This window comes from Sinocyclocheilus grahami, unplaced genomic scaffold (genome assembly GCF_001515645.1).
Source record: "Sinocyclocheilus grahami isolate Dianchi unplaced genomic scaffold, SAMN03320097.WGS_v1.1 scaffold649.1, whole genome shotgun sequence".
Lineage (NCBI taxonomy): Eukaryota > Metazoa > Chordata > Actinopteri > Cypriniformes > Cyprinidae > Sinocyclocheilus > Sinocyclocheilus grahami.
Window position 1 is genome coordinate 23264 of NW_015505828.1, and position 18105 is coordinate 41368.

The 18105-nt window shown below is 35.3% G+C and overlaps 1 protein-coding gene and 1 long non-coding RNA gene across 2 annotated transcripts; both read right to left on the reverse strand.

Moving 5' to 3' along the window:
* Positions 1-1086: 1086 nt before the first annotated feature.
* Positions 1087-5908, reverse strand: LOC107558558 (uncharacterized). Its single transcript, XR_001605495.1, has 2 exons — positions 5835-5908; positions 1087-1403 (listed from the first exon to the last, which is right to left on the reverse strand). It is a non-coding gene; the product is annotated as an uncharacterized lncRNA (long non-coding RNA).
* Positions 5909-15457: 9549 nt separating this feature from the next.
* Positions 15458-16550, reverse strand: LOC107558559 (probable E3 ubiquitin-protein ligase makorin-2). The gene is made up of 3 exons (XM_016242215.1): positions 16462-16550; positions 16035-16163; positions 15458-15766 (listed from the first exon to the last, which is right to left on the reverse strand). Exons 1-3 carry the CDS (start codon positions 16485-16487, stop codon positions 15649-15651), a joined length of 273 nt encoding a protein of 90 aa, XP_016097701.1. The 5' UTR covers positions 16488-16550; the 3' UTR covers positions 15458-15648.
* Between the last annotated feature and the right edge of the window lie 1555 nt (positions 16551-18105).

Consider the following 18105-nt stretch of genomic DNA (forward strand, 5'->3'; position numbering starts at 1 on the left):
AAAAAGCAACAATATGTAAGTGCTGTGACAAGTCCAGGTTAGTCCCGCAGTACACGCAGCAAGGTTTATACACACACACACGCACACACACACACACACACACACACACATATACTGTATATATATATATATATATATATAATTAAAAGAAAAGAATAGTGAATGCTAGTGTTTTAGAGGGTCGTTTTTTATAATAAATAAAATAAAACAAGTAGATAGACTAGAAATAGAGTAGAGTGCTACAAAATTTGTAATTTACAAAAATATGAATAAAAACGCACTGGATGTATTTTTGCTTTGTTTTTATTCAGTTTATGAAGATGCTGTAAATTGAATCATTATATATTATATATCATAATTACTGTGGTATTCCGTACATGCAACTTAGATATTGTTTTCTTTTTATAATACTAAAAATTTCACTCATTTGAACAAATGTGCTCTTTAATAAAGACCCTGCATCCACTGCTTCTGACATGTTTGCATGTCCTCAACTCAGAAAATCTGGGCTTAAAGTCGCATGCTTGTAACTTCATGGCATCATTCATTCCTATGCATTCAACTCAATCAAATGCAATATTTCTGACTTGACTTAAATGCACCAACACATTCTCACACTTGCAGCTAACATATGCCATCATGCATCATATATTGGTCTGGTGGGGTCCCCAAAATGGACCAAAACAATGTTGACCCCACCAGAAGAGGCAGAAGCGAAGATAATTGGGCAGAATGACCAGAAGCAGTGTGAGCGGATGCCAGTTAACTCATGCTTAATGCATCGACCCGTTGGACAACCACCATCTGTCTGATTTAGCAAGAACTGACGCCCACAAACATGCACACTTAGTTGAGTCCTATCCGGAGACACATGTCCCAGGAATTTCGCTGATCAACAACTGGACAGATGCTGTGTAATGCTGGCTTATATAACCAAGCAAACTGTAACCAACAAATTCTGATGAATAAACTGACCCACTGTTTTGTTTTACTCATAAAACAAATCTATAGAATAAGTGCAAATTTAAAACATAGAAATCTAATAGGCTGCTTTAAATGCACTCAAAGGGGACGTTTTTGCAGAAAGGAGACAGAAGGTTATTGCTTGCATACTACATACTGGGTTAAGGTGCAAACATGTGAAGGATCAGGAGTTCAGGCTGTGTTCTTGCAGACTACGGGGTCTAAAAGGCACAGGCGCACACCACCGCTACCACCACAATGTTGCCAATGGTTGCAATGATGGCCACCCACAGCCAGATGGCGTCGCTGGAGAACTTGCCCTCCTCTTCCGGCTCGGCTGGTCTGGAGAAGCTGGTGTTGAGGTTGGAGGTGGATGTCTGAAGGGACATGCTGCCATTGTATGGAGAATCCATGAATGATCCGCTGACTGCTTCAAAATGCTGTAGGAAAAGGGAAAAAAAATGACTCACATTTTCACATTGCATTTTCAGTTTTTCGGCCCATTCGTACGCCCCACTCATATACCGCTCATGCTCACCGGAAAAGCAAAGTCCGCTCAAATAACGTGCCAACAGGAAATTTCTATGTAGTATATTTGCTCCTGTTGTTTGCTGTGGTACAGCTGTACTAGGCAACGCTGGTAAAATGCATACAGTCTATGGTAAAACGACGCTACCCTCTCGTGACGCTATGCTCTGCTCACATGCTCTGATAATAATAGCTTTGTAGGACTATACATTATTTGGACAATTAAACCAAAAATTCAGTTCAATCTGATTTTGTTGCATAGAGCTGAATCATATATTGATATTTAATATTAATATATTTTATTGGTTTACTTTCAATAAAAGTGTGGTTATTTTAATGGCTTGTATTTGTAAATTTTGTATCATTAAAATGATTGAGTTAAATTAGAAAGTCTCACAAAATGATTTAATATAATTTAATAAAATAATAAATAATTATTAAAAAGCATATTCAGCCAAGTGCATCCAGAATTTTCAGTTTCCATTTCGGACCAGAATTTCCATTCCGGTGCATCCCTAGTGTCAGCCTGAGGATACGTTTTCACTAAAACAATGTACTACAAAAGGCAAAAGCATTTTTTGCATACAGATAACAATTCCCATTCACACGGAACCACAACAATCCCTTGCTGTATGATGCATGCCAGGCCAGTAGTTGGCGACGTCACCGAAGAAATACTACACCAACACATAATACACATGCGCATAACTTCAGCATTTTCACAAATCTGCGTTTTCGTAGTTTGCACAGAGATGATAATGGTATCATTTTTAAAAACTTGCACTTTGAAAACCTTTTTCGGACCTTTGCATTTTCAAGCCCCCAAAACGCCATTGTCGTGTAAATGAACGGCAAAAACAGCTGAAACGTTTTCTTAGTTTTTTAGTTGGAAATGGTGTTGTGTAAACACCCCTTAAAGGTGCTGTATGTACAAAAAAATACCATAATATGTTTGTCAAGCTACATTTAATTTTATATATAGCACTTTATGCAATACAGATTGTTTCAAAGCAGTAATAAACAGGCAAATAAGTGTTAATGTCGCAAAATTCAGCAATTATGAAACAAATTCGATTTCAGCTGTAAAGCAGCTCTACAGAAGACAACTGTCATTTTTCAGCTCAGTTCAAAGAATCAAAGTTTATTAAGAATATCTTATTGTGCACAATTTACTGATGCATTTTGTTACAAGTACAGCACAATCCAATCAATTCACAATTAATAAAACTCTCAAAAGTAATAAGTCTTTAGATTATGGAAATACAACTCTTTGCATTTCACATTGACTTTAATATGTAAGAGGTGTTTTGGATAACGTTCACAAAAGCACCTGGCAAATCATATCATTTTCTGATGGCTGCATTCTGGTGCATTCTGGGTAGCGATGCTCATTTTGTTGTGTTGTTCTTTGGCACCTCATTGCTCCTCTATCTCAACGACAAGCTCCATTCATCAGATCCAGACACACTCGTCACTCATCGTCTGACCCCAGAACAGCTGTTTGAAGGTTGGAGAAGAACTCCTTCATTTAACATCAAAGTAAATCGCACTAGTTAAATGTTTCACCAGTTTGTTTGAAATCCATGCTTTATTCCCTATTCACTACCTCTTAATTCTGTTCATGTGTAATGAGCTTGAAAAAACATTGGTGTTTGTGAAGGTTCAAAGAGGACATTTTCAGACAGGGTTATTATTATAGTTAAAAAGCACAAAAAAAACAACATCACTTGGAATTAAATGCGAATTGGAAAATTATGGAAGCTTGTTTCCAAGTTTTGATTTGTAATTTCTCGCTGACTTCAAAACTGAACAGAAATTTCACATCTGCTTCATTTGGATAAAGCATGTGCAGAAATCCCTCTTACTCTTAATTCAAATTAATGACGTGTCACTTTGAAACTAATTTAAAATGAGCGCTTTCCCTCATTATCTTTACGATTACTGAATATGGCTCATTAGCCACATACTGCTTCTCAAGTCTTAATATGATTAGATTAAGAGCCAAAAGAAGATATTCAAAGTTCGAATCAGGTCAGTAAAATATTATATGTATTTTAATTCTACGCAGACTGTAAGGGCAGCAATAAACGCTGTTAATCCACACTTACACCCAGAAAACACATTAGCCTATAGTTGTCAGCGACTAGTGTTGTTCAGGCAGTTATCAGTGGTTATTATTCTCTAATCAGGCATTGTCTCCATGTAAACGTGTGTTTGTTGAGTGCAGCGGCTGACAGGATTTCTGCATGCTCGTTCAGAGAGGAAGAACAGCTGAACACATTTGATTCCCCTCTAGAAGATAAAATCTTTTCCTCCTGAAAAATGCCCTAATGTATGTACGTACATTGTATATGTCTGTATTTATTTATTACAAAATGTATGTACACTCAAGTTTTTTTTCCCCCCCTCAAACTCTAATTTTCAACATCGCATGAACAGGAGCATAATCATAACTGATGAGAATAATTTATGACTGATTTTGCACAGCTTGCTTTAGAATCATCAAGAGCCTCGTAATATGTATTTTTAATAAATCGGGCCTTTTCAAATGAGACTGGTTGCTCTTCCAAGATGTCTTGTTTTCCTCTCATCTCAGGACTCAAGCTGAGGCGCGTTTCCAGTGAAATGATTACTTCATTACTTCAGCCCGTTGCAAAGCAAACCAATGGTGCTCAATGCAAAACATCCAACATGTGGGTGAAGCACTAGGTAAAATGGCATTATAATACCAAGAGGTGCATCAACCGTGAATATTTTGCTCCTGAAGTCATGTGCATAATCAGGCGTCCCGCTGCCACATGTCGGCACATTTGGATTTTAAAAGGTCAATAGACACTTGCAACTTCAAGTAAAAACTCATTAACACTCATTACAGCCTTCTGTAATCCATTTTACAGCCATCTAGAGCAATGCTGACCACAAGCAGTTCATCATTAGATGTGCACATATATATATATATATATATGTGTGTGTGTGTGTGTGTGAAATATATGTATTAAATATATTTACAATAAATAAATATAAAATATAAATAAATTAAATTATTCTTAATCAAAATAAAAAAATATTGCATTATTTAAATAATTACATATAAAATAAATATACATTTATATTACAAACACACATACATATTTTCAGTAATGTGTGCAGTAATTTGTTTACCCGCTGCCACATGTCGGCACATTTGGATTTTAAAAGGTCAATAGACACTTGCAACTTCAAGTAAAAACTCATTAACACTCATTACAGCCTTCTGTAATCCATCTTACAGCCATCTAGAGCAATGCTGACCACAAGCAGTTCATCATTAGATGTGCACATATATATATATATGTGTGTGTGTGTGTGTGTGTGTGTGTGAAATATATGTATTAAATATATTTACAATAAACATATTTTCAGTAATGTGTGCAGTAATTTGTTTATAGAGAGATAATTGATGTATTAAATATATTTACAATAAATAAATATAAAATATAAATAAATTAAATTATTCTTAATGAAAATAAAAAAATATTGCATTATTTAAATAATTACATATAAAATAAATATACATTTATATTACAAACACACATACATATTTTCAGTAATGTGTGCAGTAATTTGTTTATAGAGAGATAATTGAAATGAATAAATAATAATTATAACAACAATAATAATTACATATAAAATAAATATACATTTATATTACAAACACACATACATATTTTCAGTAATGTGTGCAGTAATTTGTTTATAGAGAGATAATTGAAATGAATAAATAATAATAATTATTATTGTTGTTGTTATTAAAATATATACTGTATATATATATATATAATGTTAATATTGCTAATAATACATTAATAAATTATAAGCAATACTACAAAATAACAATTATTATTATTATTATTATTATTGATAGTGTTGTTGTTATTTTATGCATATAAATAATACAAATAATATATTGTATTATTATTTACCTAAATAAATAAATACATAAATTAATATAGATAAAATAACAATAAATACATTATATATCTCATGGGAATATGCTGCTTAAATCTGAATCAGTTTTCTTCAGCCGCAAATTCAATTCAATTTACTCAGAGAACCCAAAACAAGCCACTGAACTTTATTTAATTCATCACAATTTAACTTTAATAAAAGCTTTATATCACACTGAGACTGAATGTGCAAATATCACAAGAACAAAGATGCACACAATTCAGGAAATCTGTTCCCATCAGAGCAATTAAAGCACAATATAGAGACAGAAATAGAGACACAGAAAAAGACTATCAGCAGTTCACTGAAGCTAAAGGGGAAGAGGAAACGAAATAAATAGAATGTAAAACGAGTACCTCTTGGTTTCTGCTCCTGAGTTGACTGATGGATAAAGTGTGTTTATAAGAGTCCTGTCGCTCGCACTCTACAGCGATTGTACCCGGATCCACACATGTGTGTGTGTGTGTGTGTGAGAGAGAGAGAGAAAGAGAGAGAGAGAGAGAGAGAGAGAGAGAGAGAGAGAGAGAGAGAGGAGGGAGGGAGGGAGAGAGAGAGAGAGAGAGGGAGGGAGAGAGACAGAGAGAGAGAGAGACAGAGAGAGAGAGAGAGAGAGTAATCTAGCTGCTGGATTACAGTCAGTCTCTGCTGATGCGCTGACTTTTAGTCTCAGAGCAAATCAGACCAATCTCACCTTATTCAGATACTAGAAACACCAGCCACATATCTCTCCTGCTGTCCATCTGTCCATCAGTCCTCCTGTTTTCTCTCGTGTCTGTGTATTTAAGTGCTTATATGTGATCAGTAACGCATACACGTGTGTTTTAATCTCTGAAACTCTTCATCAGATTGGGTCTTTCTAGAATGCAGACCGGGATCATGGATAATGACGGCGAGCATCTGGCCGTGATCTAGTCTATGGCAATTCAAATTGAAATATCATGTGCAACATTGTATTGTGTGTGTGAAACCAGTGTTATTTTAGTATTATGTATATACTATTATAGGATCTATTGCTATTTAGAATTAGCTTTTGCATTTTCAGTTTTCATTTAGGTTGATGTTTTAATTATTTTGTCAAGTTCATTGTCATTTCTCATTCGTTTTTTTTTTTAATTTACATTTATTTCAGTTTGAATAATTTTAGTTCTTCGAGATTTTGTATTTTTATTTCAGCTAGTTTTTTAATATGTATGTTTTATTTGAGCTTTATTTCAATTAAAGAAAACAGTTTTTTTTGTGGTTAGCAATAACAACACTGTGAAACAATTTTTTATTTATGTTATTTTTTTTAATGGTTAAGAATATAAAACACAACTGCACTATAAAAATATTTTTCAGCCTTTCTTGCAGTGGCTTAAATACCTTATCTCTACTGCTTTAAATATGTCATCCACACACCTTTAATGGATTTCAGAATGGTAAAATGTGTATAATAGAGTTGAGAACAAACAAAAAGCCAACAGCAAGGAACTGAAAGACAGATTGCATGTGTATCCATTCATTTGAGATACATCTTGCATAGTTTTTTTAGGCAACCCTTGATCTGTTTGTTTCTAAAGCTCATATTTATCTCCTTTTAGTTTGTAGACCGGCTCAGATTCGCTCTAATGCTGATTGGATCTCATGAGAAGCTCATCAAATGTCATCCATCTTTCTAATCGAGTTCTGTGGCACAACCAGAGCATTTTCTATTAAGACCACAATGCACTCAGATTACAAGAGGAAATAAACTAAACATGAAGAATCAATCCATCTTCAGCTGGTCTGACAGTCACATTACAGAGAATATTATCCTCAAGTGAATCATGTTACTCTGAGCTGCACAGACATCTGACTGATGCACAACAGTCATTAACTGCACAACTTCAAATATGGTGCATGCGCACACACACAATACAGAGGTACTGTCTACTGAGATCATGTGAGTAGATCTTCACTATAAACTTCCTTAAAGGAATAGTTCACCCCAAAATTTAAATCTGCTGACTCTCTTATTTCTGTTTCAAACACCGTTTCTTACACACATTCTATAGCCTCGAAAAATCATGTTCAAAAGATTAATACAGTAGCAAATTCATTGCTCATTGTCAGTTAATGTTAGTTAATTAACAACTGGGACCTTATTGTGAAGTGTTACCAAATGCTGTAAATATTAACTGATATTATAAATACCAAAAAAAGTTAAATTTCATACTAGAGATGCTCTATATTTTCCCCCCAATTTCCACTGACGATTTTGGTGAAGTTTTTTGCACCATATTTTTTAGTTTTTCATGAATTAGCATCAGAGACTGACACACACTCTCTAAATGCACCCTAATAAGCATCATATAGTAACGAAAGCTCAGTAAATAGAATAACTCCCAGTGACATGCATTAGCATGATCCTCTCAGTATGATGGCTGCTGCCTCACCTGTGCAGGATGAATCACCTGTCAGCCTGAGACAGACCCTAAACCCTTCATCTACGCCCTCCTCCTCCTCCTCCGTCACTGAAAGAAGCTGTTGTGAGTCTGTGTGTCCTGCTGAGACTGCAGTGGGTAGAGCAGATGACTGCTTCTTACCGTCATTTCCTGACAGAGATTGCTGTATTTGCTTGAGAAACTCTGAAATGCCTTTCATGTAAACTTGAAGGAGTGTGACTTCCAAAGGGCTGAGCGATGTTCAAGGCCTTGAACCATACATTAAATATTTACATAAAACACTGCTCTATAGCTTCACTCTCGATTGAAGAAATCCCTAACCTCACATTACCTACTTACTGAGATTGTTGACTGTCAACCCTAAGCTGTGACCATACCAAATGCTTTGGTACCACGTCATAAAAACATATAAAAAATAAATAAGTAGCATTAAATATTTATACGAGTTGAAATTATTTATTACGTTTGGAGAAACAGACCACATCAAATTGACAGTTTAGCATCATTATACAATAGCCTCGAAAAATCCTGTTCAAAAGATTAATACAGTAGCAAATTCATTGCTCATTGTCAGTTAATGTTAGTTAATTAACAACTGGGACCTTATTGTGAAGTGTTACCAAATGCTGTAAATATTAACTGATATTATAAATACCAAAAAAAAGTTAAATTTCATACTAGAGATGCTCTATATTTCCCCCTCACTTTCCACTGACGCTTTTGGTGAAGTTTTTGCACCATATTTTTTAGTTTTTCATGAATTAGCATCAGAGACTGACACACACTCTCTAAATGCACCCTAATAAGCATCATATAGTAACGAAAGCTCAGTAAATAGAATAACTCCCAGTGACATGCATTAGCATGATCCTCTCAGTATGATGGCTGCTGCCTCACCTGTGCAGGATGAATCACCTGTCAGCCTGAGACAGACCCTAAACCCTTCATCTACGCCCTCCTCCTCCTCCTCCGTCACTGAAAGAAGCTGTTGTGAGTCTGTGTGTCCTGCTGAGACTGCAGTGGGTAGAGCAGATGACTGCTTCTTACCGTCATTTCCTGACAGAGATTGCTGTATTTGCTTGAGAAACTCTGAAATGCATTTCAATAAAAAGCAGAGTATGCCGTTTGAACAGAAACTTCAGACTTTTGTCACACTTTATTGGTTAACCTAATGGCTTAAGCACTAGAGGGCTGTAACTCGATATAATGCTTCTGAACTAATGCATGCTGGATAAATGATAGGCAAGCAATGGAGAGTTAAAAATCACAGTCCTAAATCACAGTAAACTTCATAATCATACAGTACAACACATTCTGCATTATCTAACACAGGGGTTCTCAGCTCTGGCCCTCGAGGTCCACTTTCCTGCAGAGTTTAGCTCCTGCCTTGATCAAACTCACCTGCCAGTAACTTCTAGCAGAGATGGTCTTACTACTGGGTGATGAGAGGGTCTGTATTACTTACTATTCGAGAAAGTGTAACGGTCAACTTGGATCATGTGTGCCTTAATAACCAATCACATTACAGCCTTGACGTCATTGAATTTCAGTCGGAGTTGTGCGACACTCAGTCGCCGTTTACGGATACCATAGGAATGGATGAGAAGTGCCATAAGCTGAACCCCTCCCGTTACAAAAAGCCAGTGACTTCTCTTATAAAACGGCTTTTATTTTTTATAGTGTAAACTTTAAAAGTAGTTCCATCCAAAAGTATTGTTTAGTGTAAAACATGTTGGAGATTAGCAGATATAGGCTGTCGATTCATTAAATGATAGGCTGTTTCCTCTAAAAAGCTATATGTGACCCTGGAGCACAAAAGCAGTGTTGAGTCGCTGGGGGATATTTGTAGCAATAGCCAACAATACATTGTATGGGTCACAATTATACATTTCTCTTTTATGCCAAAAATCATTAGGATATTAAGTAAAGATCATGTTCCATGAAGATATTTTGTAAATTTCCTACCGTAAATATATTAAAACTTAATTTTTGATTAGTAATATGCATTGCTAAGAACTTCATTTGAACAACTTTAAAGATGATTTTCTCAATATTTAGATTTTTTGCACCCTCAGATTCCAGATTTTCAAATAGTTGTATCTCAGCCAAATATTGTCCTATCCTAACAAAAAAGCTTATTTATTCAGCTATATAAGTCTCGTATAAATCTCAATTTCGAAAAAAATGGACCTTTATGACTGGTTTTGTGGTCCAGGGTCACATATATATGACCCTACATACATATATATATATATATATATATATATGTATATGTGTATATCTTCACATCTCACAGATCTATAGACAGAAAGAGAAACACGAGGAAGGGCTGTGGTGGAATTATATAACATGTTAGAATGCTGTGATAATATTTACAAATTTACAACAGCTCATTCAACATGAAATCATCCTTATAAATGAGACGCTACAGACCTGAAGGTAAAGATGCTCTTGCTCCAGATTACTGTATCTCAGGTATGTTTACATGCACTCATTTTCATAAATCAGAATTAATTCAATCCGATTTCAGATTCTGAAAGGTCTGTTTATTTGAACCCTAATTTGCAAAAAAAAATTTCTGAACTAATGTTTTCTGCCCTTTCTTAAATCAAACGCTCACACAAAGGTTTATCTATTTTGTACAATCTTTTTACACAAGTCTTTGCTGAAAGCATTATTCAGGATGTTTATTAAGCTCTGCTCCTGTTTGGCTGGTGATTTCAGGTTTTACTGTGCTGCTGGGGGACAGTAAAAATCTCTTTATAAACCACAAAACCTACAAACCTAGATCTTTTTCCTCATGGCCCAGGTGTAGGACAAAGGGAGAGTCTATTTCATGATATCCCTAAAATCACAGATATTTCACAACCCAACAAAAATAAATATGTTTAAGATCACACAGAAACATGTTTGTGCATGTTTGTGTTTTATTGCCAAAATCCAGAATTTTGCGTTTTATGTTAGGATGTTTTATGTTATGTCATGTTTATGTCAATAAGTCAAAATTGACAAAAAGCATGCATGATGTAACGCATTTTCTCCACTATTTATTTTGATTTTTTTTACCCTCAGATTCATTAAATCAGTGCAGTGCTCTTAATTCACCACTAGGAGGAAGAAACTACAGTCTCTCCTTTGCTAAAATAATAAACCAACATGTATGGAGGTGGTGAGGATTTCAGAAAGAGTTTATGTGTAAATCAGAAATCAGAAATTTGGGGCAGGACCCCCAGTTTGCCTCAACTAAGAGGTCAAGATTAGAATCCGCTGATGGTAGACGCTGTAACTCTATATCAACTGGCTGAAAAAGCATCTTAATCCATTGACCAATATATATATATATATATTTTTTTTTTTTACGTTTCCTGTGCAAATCCAAACAACTTTATATTTTCAGCTCAGCTTTTTCTTCACACACGTGCAGTTCATAACAAAGCCAGCAGACGGCGCAAGAACACAGCTGGCACGTTATATTTCTGGCTCTCCATGACACCTGTGACACAGAATAACCTGTGAATAATGTATTCCTGCAACATGCAGCTGCATCAATCATTTGTTTTTAAATCAGAAATAAGTTGTTCTGAGTGATGTTAAACATTGTGTGTGTGTGTACCTGGTATTTATCACTTTACGGGGTCCAAATGTCCCCACTAGCATAGTAATACTAGTAAATTTTGACCTTGTGGGGACATTTTTGAGGTCCCCATGAGGAAACAAGCTTATAAATCATACAGAATGATTTTTTTTGAGAAAGTAAAAATGCAGAAAGTTTCCTGTAAGGGGTAGGTTTAGGGGTAGGGTTGGTGTAGGGCAATAGCACATACAGTTTGTACAGTATAAAAACCATTACACCTATGGAGAGTCCCCATAAAACATGGAAACACAACCGTGTGTGTGTGTGTGTGTGTAAGCGGGACGTCCATACAGTGCACTGTATATCTGTTTACAGTCAATTGAAAAAGCCAGGATAATCAATGCTTTGTGGGGTTAAAGGTGTGTGTAAGTATCATGAGCTTGTCGCTCATCCATTGATTGATACGTTCTGTAAAATAGTGCGTGAGATAGTAAAGCTTCTTTTAATTGTCACAAATTATTAATGTGTCCAAGGAAATCGATTAGTCAGTGACTGTATAGATCACCTCACGGCACACGCCGCAGTTGTTGTCGATGTTTTGTCTCATTATGACTCAATATTGTTGGATTTTACAAGATAATCCACTTCCTCTTGTGCCATCTCATCATGTCAGTCGATATACACTTGCACCAGCCCTCAAGGGCGACTCAGACGGTCTCTGAGCATCAGCACCGCGAGGCGTGATATCGGTTAGCTCAGTTTCAGGATGTTTTAGTTTGTTTGGAGAGCCTCGGGTAGAGAAAGCATGGCTAGAAAGAAGTGACAGCCATTGTGTGTGGCCTACATGGTTTGTGAAGACGGACACACACACAAGCACTCATTCACTATGAGGAGAAACTCAGTCCTCAGGCTCAACACACTTCGACATGTTTCCTCACTTTGTGACACTTGCTCTTTATTCACTTTTTCATAGTGTGACATCAAAAAGCTCATTCATTATAGACAGTGCGGGCTCACACACCATCAGCTCAAACGATCTTTGCTTCAGGATCTGCACTCAAACCACAAGATTAGTGATTAACTTGGAAACACACACCGAGCTGGAGAGTTTGGGTGCAGGTTAGAGTTAGTGCTAACTTATGGAAAGCCACTTCCACCACATATTTTAAAAAAAATAAATAAAAAATGGGTTACAATAAGGTTCCATTAGTTAATGTTAGTTAATTTATTAACTAACATGAACAAACCATGAACAGTACATTTATCACAGTATTTATTAATCTGTTTGCTTGACTATTAATCTAATGTTGATTTTTATAATGCATTAATGAATGTTCAAATTAACATTAACTAAGATTAATAAATGCTGTAGAAGTATTGCCCATTCTTAGTTCGTGTTAACTAAAGTAGTTAACTAATGTTAACTAATGAACCTTTGGTAAGATGGTATGAGATACTTAGTCACAATTATGAGATAAAAAGACAAAATTATGAGATAAAACATGATGAAACGGTTGTTGTTGTTTTTTGTCATGACTGACAAATTCTGAATTACTTTTTATCTCATGATTATGACTGTCAAAATGTATTTCATAATTATGACTTTTGACTATTTTGACTAAGTCATGACTATCTCATAATTGTTTTAATTTGGTAAATTTTGACTTTTTCTCATTATGATTCACTATCTCATAATTTTGACTTTGTATTTCATAATTATGACTGCTATAAGGTTGGCTTTTTATCTTATAATCTCAACTTATTTCATAATTATGACTTATCATAATCATGACTAAATCATGACTTTATCTCATAATTGTAATGTTTTGTAAACTTTGACCTTTTCTCATATTTATGCCTTAGAATGACATAATTTTGAGGGTTTTTTTGTCAATTTTGACTTTCATTGTCATTTCTGTCAGGACCACTAGTGTTTAATTTGCTCTTGAGCAACGCGAAAGCTGCTGATAATACTGAAGGACCTTATATAAGGATGCTGTGATAGAACTAGAACCAGAACTAACGCTGCACTTGATAATTATGACTTTATCTCATCATTTTCATTTTTGTATGTAATTTAGAATTTTTATCTCATAATTGTGACATTGTATATCAAAATCGACTTGTATCTCATAATTATGACTTAGTATCTCATAATGTCAACGTTTTATCTCATAATTATGATTTGTCAATGCATTTTATGTGGTGGAAATGGGCTTCCATACTAACGTAACTCAGTGTTTCAGCAGTGAATGACTGAATGAATAATGAATGGCTTTAAGTTTCTGAAATGTACGTGTGAATCATCATCCATCTGATTCTGTTGAGAACCACTTAGACATTATCAGACCTTCCATATTAAAACTCAATCATAAATAATGTCACTGCATGTCCAAGTATTTCACTTTATATGAGTTTGTACAGAGCCTGTATATGAATGTAGTGGTTTAATACGGTTGAAAAATGTATCATATCATGAAAGGACAGTCATATACACCATGAGTTGATGGTCATGATCCCTTCTTCTTCTTCTTTTTTTTGGTTCTTAATTTATTCAAAGATCATACATACAACTATTCAATAATGAACATGCTTTAATTTCCTATTTAAAATTCACTTTGAAATGTTTGTTTTGGAGGACATAAAATAAAAAAGTCAGTTGTCCCAATATCATGAAAAGTCTCCTTAATCAAATAAACTCAGTTTTCATGTAGTGCACCCAAAATGCAAAAACATGCAGAAGAAAGAACGAGAAAATCATAAAATCATAGAAAGGTCCCTTATGTCAAGGTCAGCAAGTCTCTTAACATATTAGATAATTGTAGTTTTTTATGACAAGGCAAGGTTAGTTGGTTTGGCTGTACAGTACAATATCTTATGATCTTAATATTTATGAACTAATAATTCATAATATCTGTAAAAAAGTAAAAGTAAAACATACACAGAAAAGTATATTTAAAACTATTTTGAACATAAACATCACATTTTGCTGTATGTTATTGGTAAGCTTTATTGTGATGCAAGTCTTGCGTTGCAGCCTGTGAATATTTCATCAGCGTCTCCTCTAAAAATAAACGAGGGTGAATAAAATAAAATAATAATAAATGTTGATGGAACTGGGCAGGACTCCACTTCCTCCTCATGAGGACCTGCAGTTCTCTTATTCTGACATATGTTCTGACTCTGTGTCAGCTTTATCTGTCCCTCCCTCTCCATTCCTCCCACATTCCTCCTCACGACATCCTTAGTTTCTTTGACTCACATGTCTTGGGCAGGCTGCTTTTGATGCGGAAAAAGTCTCCCTGGAGGCAGTTGCTAAGCAACCGGCTACTGTTGGATTATGGTTTAAGTCAGAAGCAAGAAAACGCAAGCATGGAAGATGGTGTGCATGTGTGTGAATGTGTATAAGGCTGAGTCAGGCCATCAGAAGTAGTCTCTACGATCACATACCCCAACATGCTCTGTAACTGAAGCTAATTTAGGGAAAGAAGCCCGCAACAAATCTCCCTCCTTTTCCCTTTGCTCTCCTGACAACGTCTCTATAATGTGACCGTTTAAAGTGGGTTGTGTCCTCACTTTTGCTGTTTAAATTTTATAAAAATTAAAACAAATATATTACAATTGTTTTATATTAGCATTCAAAATGGCAAACTTTTTATTTTATATAATTGTATTTAATTACATTAAATTATTAATCGTTTTTGTTGTTATATATTGCATATATATATATAGGACACGATAGCAAGGGGGGCACATAATATTGGCGTTATGATTGGTCAGACCGCCTGTCAATAAAACTGCTGGCGATGGGTGAATTTGGCCTGTAAGACCGTGACATCCATCTACTGTAGTGATGATTACAAAGTTTGCAAACATTTGTGTACAGACCGTGTAAACAATGGTAGTCAAGTCACAAAGTAGACATGATGACTCGTGTATAAAAAGAGAAGCAATTGCATCCAGTCAGTTTTAAAGGTGTGTTTATTGTTACTTTTCTGGATCATGACATTGTAGCAAAATACTACAACACATTTCACAATGACACGTTTCTTTTGGTTTAAAGATCAAATTTGTACATGTTGTTCAATTTTATATCATAGAGGGATCCTAAATCATCCATTAGAGGGATGTTGCTTTGATGTGTGATCTATAACTTGAAGGTTGTGTAAATAGTCATGCATTTTCTTTTTTGGGTCCCGGTCTTGGAACTGACGCTCCCGCACTACTGGCTCTGTTAGTGTCATCTGCTGGTGAGACTGAGGGTGGTGGGCATTGTTTAACATGGTCATATCTAATACAAAAACACACAAAGCTTTAAATTGACAATGCCATTCCACTGTTAAACCGTATATTAGGATTGATTATCACTGATCTCTACAGGCAAATGCTTGAAAAAAATATTTCTGGTGGCCGCTGTGATTGAAACATGCCTCTATGCCTCTATTAAACTTTAAAATAAATAAATAAATGAAAAGTTTGCATTGGTAATAGACTTAGGTTTTAGTCATAGTAACCTAGTAACCAATGGAATGTGCTTCGTTTGTAATTGTAAAACTCACCTGCACCTGTCTCCATAGGTACAATGTCCTTTCTTGTAGAATGTACAAATCATGTTAGACTTGCTGTTTTGCAGATCATGAGAGAACTCACAGTCATTCCGCTTATTACAAGCGCCATTCATGAAATATCTACAGAAAGACAGAAAAGTCCATAAAACCCCATGATCTGGACATGACGTTCTTATGATCAGAGCACACTTCAAGGACAACCCACGGAAAAGACTGAAAAATCATTTGAATTAAAACAAAGCAGTGAATACATATGAATCCTGTCCAAATAGCTCTTTATATGAAGAAGAATAATGTGTTGAGATCTTCTACAGTCTCTGCATTTTCTTCCATGTCAAAAACATGTAACAATTGTCCATATTTAACATAGCGATACATTAAAAAATGTCTACAGGAGAAAGTTTGGTGGTGAACTTACTTGCAGGTTATTTCTTTCTTTGACATGTTTTCGATATGATACTATCATCGACACAATCACAGCAACTCTGCTTTAATAGCTAACCTGTGGGCGTTTCAGATATGCAAGTTCTACACACAGAACTGGTCATGCCGGTTAGAAGTGCTACCTAATTTGCTGTGATAGTGGCGTGTGACTAAATATGTGTCTTACGATATCTCTCATTGTTTCACTCCACTGCCTGCCTCAACACGTTCCCGCGGTACCTCGATGCTGGAATGATCTACCAAAATCCACATGAAAGGACTAAATGAAACATTCAGTCCATTGAGACATGTTGAAGTAGAACCCATGCGCAGTTTATTGAGCAAAAGGTGAATAAATACTAAATGAACACATACTTGATTCCTAGCAAACTCACACAGACCATTTCTCGATAACAAATATTAATATTAAATATTTACGGAATGGTAATATTTAATTAACAACTATAGTACTGTAAAAGTTGCTAAGCAATTCAGTCAGAGAACAAAGGCAGCGCTCTGATACAGCATAAAAGTTATATAAAAATATAAAGTTATGAGACTTTGCCCACAGCCAAAGCTATTTGCTCTGGAACAAATAATAGACTAATGAGACCAAAGATCGCCTGTTACATTTACCCAAAATTAATTAAATCTCATATTTAACCACTACATCAGAGCCAGCGGCAAATTCCAGAAGATCTGGCCGAGGTGAACATCCATCTACTGTAGTGATGATTACAAAGTTTGCAAACATTTGTGTACAGACCGTGTAAACAATGGTAGTCAAGTCACAAAGTAGACATGATGACTCGTGTATAAAAAGAGAAGCAATTGCATCCAGTCAGTTTTAAAGGTGTGTTTATTGTTACTTTTCTGGATCATGACATTGTAGCAAAATACTACAACACATTTCACAATGACACGTTTCTTTTGGTTTAAAGATCAAATTTGTACATGTTGTTCAATTTTATATCATAGAGGGATCCTAAATCATCCATTAGAGGGATGTTGCTTTGATGTGTGATCTATAACTTGAAGGTTGTGTAAATAGTCATGCATTTTCTTTTTTGGGTCCCGGTCTTGGAACTGACGCTCCCGCACTACTGGCTCTGTTAGTGTCATCTGCTGGTGAGACTGAGGGTGGTGGGCATTGTTTAACATGGTCATATCTAATACAAAAACACACAAAGCTTTAAATTGACAATGCCATTCCACTGTTAAACCGTATATTAGGATTGATTATCACTGATCTCTACAGGCAAATGCTTGAAAAAAATATTTCTGGTGGCCGCTGTGATTGAAACATGCCTCTATTAACAATACAAACTTTAAAATAAATAAATAAATGAAAAGTTTGCATTGGTAATAGACTTAGGTTTTAGTCATAGTAACCACCAGAACAATGGAATGTGCCCAAGGAGTTGTTAAAAGTAAAAATAATGTCCTGAGATACAGCGAGAGTCCAGGGCCAGGTCTAAGCCAGGACTATAGCTCCGTCAATGTTAATAGAGGAGTCAAGATGAGAGGAGACAAAGGATTTTGGGCCAACTAATAGAATCTCTGTTTTTTCAGTATTTAATTTTAGGAAATTTTGATCCATCCATACTTTAAAATCATGTAGGCAAGATGTTAAAGAAGA

Coding starts and splice junctions, on each gene's coding strand:
- LOC107558559 (XM_016242215.1), bottom strand. CDS start 16,487: ATGTCAAAGAAAGAAATAACCTGCAA. Junction 16,164..16,461: donor AAGAAAGAAATAACCTGCAA/GTAAGTTCACCA, acceptor GTCTTTCTGTAG/ATATTTCATGAATGGCGCTT. Junction 15,767..16,034: donor ACCTATGGAGACAGGTGCAG/GTGAGTTTTACA, acceptor TTTTTGTATTAG/ATATGACCATGTTAAACAAT.